General features: G+C 36.5%; 1 protein-coding gene across 1 annotated transcript; it reads right to left on the reverse strand.

The window, feature by feature from the left end:
* Window positions 1-255: 255 nt before the first annotated feature.
* LOC128609285 (nuclear factor 7, ovary-like) lies at window positions 256-4,005 on the reverse strand. Its single transcript, XM_053627805.1, is given in 5 exon segments — window positions 256-1,088; window positions 2,806-2,924; window positions 3,011-3,033; window positions 3,162-3,227; window positions 3,229-4,005. Coding segments are annotated over 5 exon segments (1,158 nt in total). The 5' UTR covers window positions 3,634-4,005; the 3' UTR covers window positions 256-543.
* Window positions 4,006-4,289: the final 284 nt, after the last annotated feature.

Here is a 4,289-nt window from a genome sequence, read left to right on the forward strand (position 1 = left end):
GCGGTGAAAACTCTCACACGACGTTCATAATGTGATTAAGGTGTTTACATGTCTGTAATGCACGTCCATAATGCGATTAAAACAGGAGTAATCCACCTGTCTTAATTCGATTAGAGCTTAATTAGATTATGACCTTAATTAGATTAAGGTTGCTGTTTACATGGTAGTTTCTTAGTCAAATTATGGTCTTAATTAGATTAAGAGTGGATTATTGTTGTCCATGTAAACGCAGTCATTATTTCAAAACAGTATGCCATTATTTTAACTTAAAATCACTTCAAATTCAATTAATAACTTAAAAATATATAAATACTTTGACATTATCTTAATATTAGTACTCAGAATAATTAAATGCTATCAATATTTCCAATTTTCACATTTTTTATTTAATTTATAAGGTGAGTCGAAATAATAATATAACACTTCAAAATAAATTCCACAATGAAGTGTTCAGTGCTTCAGTAAAAACAGACTTTCACAAAGAACATGAATCTTTTCATCAGCAATATTTCATTAATGAATTGGAATAAAACAATATCAGCTCTAACTGATCTGATTCACTCTTACAGAGCACTGAAGTGGGAGGATCTTTACAGGAGATTTATTACAATCAACAGCTATAAATGGCAGTAATTTATCAGTAAATGTGTGTGTGAAAGTGTGTATGTGTGTGTTAGTGAGAGGGTCAGAGAACGACAGCTTTCCTCTGTTCCAGTCCAGCTGCACTCTGATCCTCTGGAGCTTCTGTGTTACTGAGAGGAGAGTGAGTGGCTGTGGTGTAGAACGTGTTCCATATTTAACATCATAATACCACACACACCAGATTCCACTTCTGGAGGATATCTCTCCCTTCCTCTGAGCAGATTCTGTCATCACACCCACTAACCACCCTGTACAGTCTCCTACTTCAACGTCCCAGCAGTGTGTCCCTGAGTTAAAGACCTCAGAGCCCAGGATACAGCCATAATCATCAAATCTCTCTGGATTATCAGGAAGCTTCTGTTTCTCATCACTGCGTCTCACACTGGTCAGATCATCAGATACAATGAGTTTAGGATGAGCAGTGTTGGGGTCCAGAGTTACAGGTGCTGAAAACACACACACACACACGCACACACACAGACACACACACAGGAATAAGAAATAAAATCTACAAAAGAAAACCCATTGTGACTGTACATTGTGTCTTTTCCACTTCATTAGATTCCCTTTTTACATTTTGTTTCGATAGAGCTAAGCTAACTTAAACATTACGTTAGCATGGAACTAGTTAACATTAGCATGAACCAGTGTTTCTCAACCGGGGGTGGTCAACCCCTAGCGATCTGCGTCGTAATTGCATGGGGTCTTTGGGAAAGTTTTTAAATTGTTATATATATATATATATTGTTAAATGTATCAAAATATATTCAGATATATCATATGCCCATCAAATGTAAGAACAATTTACGATACGTTTTAAAATGAACCAATCTGGTTATTCGTGTGCATTCACAAATATCACACTAGATAACGATCGCTCATTGATGGATTTATTTTAAATTTCTTTACAAATTAAATGATAATTGGCAAAAACCTGTGAGTGGTAGACAAGTTCAAGTGTTGTATTGATGGATAAAATAAACAAAAGGTAATTCAGAGAGTCAAATTAAATGTCACACCAACAACAAAATGTAAATTTTTTTTAATAAAATCTTGAAATGTTTTGATTCAACTTTAAATGTCCGATGTTAATATTATTAATGTTAAATATTAATAAAATAAAGTAACATATATAGAAATGACTGTTAAATATATAGATTATAATTGTTGTGGAGTGAGGGGATCCTTGTGGATTGTTCAAAATATGCTATGGGTCCAGAGCTCACAAAAGGTTGAGAACCACTGGCCTAAACCAAGGAAATGATAAGTGTAATTACAATATTAATGAATAAACATATATAACCGGGTGTATTTAAATTACAAATGTAAACAATCTTTATAAGAATTGTGAATCTAAAACTTTTGTAAGCCGCTGCAACGATCCATTTTTACACTCGCGCTTCAACCACTGAACAGTCTGACGCATCAGAAGCCTTTCAAAATAAAAGTTCCCTTACATTACATTACATGAGATCAGAAGGAAAGTCCCACACATATGTAGGTTAAATGTTTTTACAATGACAACAACAACATGTTAAGTCGCAACGAACTCGCAGCGGCAGTTCTCAGAATGTAGTGCCGCCTACAAACATGGTGGACGAGAACTACACTTCCGAGCCGTGCCCACGCTCGAGTTTGCCGGAGTACTGAGTGCGAACACCTGTCAGCATTTCAGCTAAGTAAACGCTCAGTTCTCGTAACTCAGTTGTTTGACCAAGCCTTTATCTACATTCTGGATTTTCCTGGTTTTCGGATTTATCTGCCTGTTTATCGGTTACGATTCCCTGGTCTGCCTTGTTTGGATTGTTCACCTGATCGCCTGACTTCTGTCTGTCTTCCATGCTTACTCTTCCGTCGATTCTACGCACGCTACCCTGCCCGTCCGTGCTTGTCTCCAACAGGTATTGTTACACAACAACAACAACAATAATAATAATAATAATAATAATAATAATAATAATTGTTATTATTATTATTATTACTAATACTACTACTACATAACATTATACAAATGAAACATCATTATAATGACTACATTAGGGTTACTAACAAAGGCAGAAAACCAATGGTGGGGAAAAAACTGAAAAAAAACTATTCATGTTTTAACACACACACACACACACACACACACACACAAAGAAAGAAAGAAAGGAAGATTCTTACTGTATTGGACAGTGTCCTGCATCTTCTCCCAGACTCTGAACTTCAGGTTGTCCAGATGTTTTGCCACATGGACCAGTGGTACTGAAAGCTCCTCTGGATGCTGCAGTGTGCACTGAGCTCTGCAAAAACATTCAGGTGTCAGTGCTGCTGTGGGTTTGGAGTCAGAAACACAGAGAACGAGAGAGACAGGAAGCACATCACTCACCTTCTCACTGTGGCCTTGTAGTTCTGTAAAACAACAAAGCAAATATCAGTGGATCTGATTGACATTTTTACACCACTGAAATGTGACGTTTCTGATGAGGGAAAGAAGTTTTACTTTCTCACAGTATAAATACTGACTAAATGATCCTCACTTGTAAGAACGAGACGTCTTCAGCTCTCATCTCCTCTTCTACGCCTCTGATTGTGTCTGAACATTTTATTTACCTTACGGTCTGTTAATGCCTCATCAATGGGGCAGAATTTATGGTTGGTGTGTATTTTTGAAGTCTGACACACCAAACACACCGGCTGTTGATCATCCAGACAGAAGAGTTTGAGTTTCTCACTGTGCAGACTGCAGACTGTTTCAGACGCTGATGAAGATCTCTGACTTCTCTCCTGTAAGAAAGTCTCACACAGGTTCTTTAAAGCCAGATTTGTGGGAGGTTCCTCCATAGATGACTTCCTCCTACAAACAGGACATTCTCTGGATCCTTTGGTCTCCCAGAACTTCTGCAAACACACTTTACACACACTGTGACTGCAGCGCAGAACAACAGGATCCGTGAAGATTTCACAGCACACAGGACAAGAGAAATCCTCCTCTGAAAACTTAGAAGCCATTTTATTTTGCTGCTGTTGTTGTTCTCTCCAGTCCGAATGTTCAGATTCACTTTCACGTTGATCAAAAGTAATCACACCCTGATTTCAGGTTTGTTTAAAGTTAATATACAACTTTGCAGGTCCAGTTAGTAATCACTTCCTTTCACAGAGCTGAAAATGAGACTCAGAATTCTCTGGAATAAAGTTGGTCTGTTGGATGTTCGGTATTCGCGGATATGCGGCAATTAAGGGACCGTCTCTAAAGTTACATACGACATTGTAATACACGTTTCTAACTTCAATAGCATTTGAAGGGAATGACTTACAGTCATATAACCAACTGGAAAGTGTTCATCCAGGTGTCAGGTATGATGCACACCTCTTAGATTTCTGATATTTAACCCTACAATGCATGAACCAAAAAAACCTTCACGAATGCATAAAGGGGGTCAAAATGACCCATACTGGATTGAATGGTTTTCTTCAAAAAATAGATGTCCTATTAATGAAATAATATATATATATATATATATATATATATATATATATATATATATATATATATACACACACACACGTATGTATGTATGTTATATTTATATGTATATATTGCAAAAATCATGAAATCTTGATCCTGATCTATAAATATAAATAAATAAATATATAATATAATATAT

Source organism: Ictalurus furcatus, chromosome 6 (genome assembly GCF_023375685.1).
Source record: "Ictalurus furcatus strain D&B chromosome 6, Billie_1.0, whole genome shotgun sequence".
Classification (NCBI taxonomy): Eukaryota; Metazoa; Chordata; class Actinopteri; order Siluriformes; family Ictaluridae; genus Ictalurus; species Ictalurus furcatus.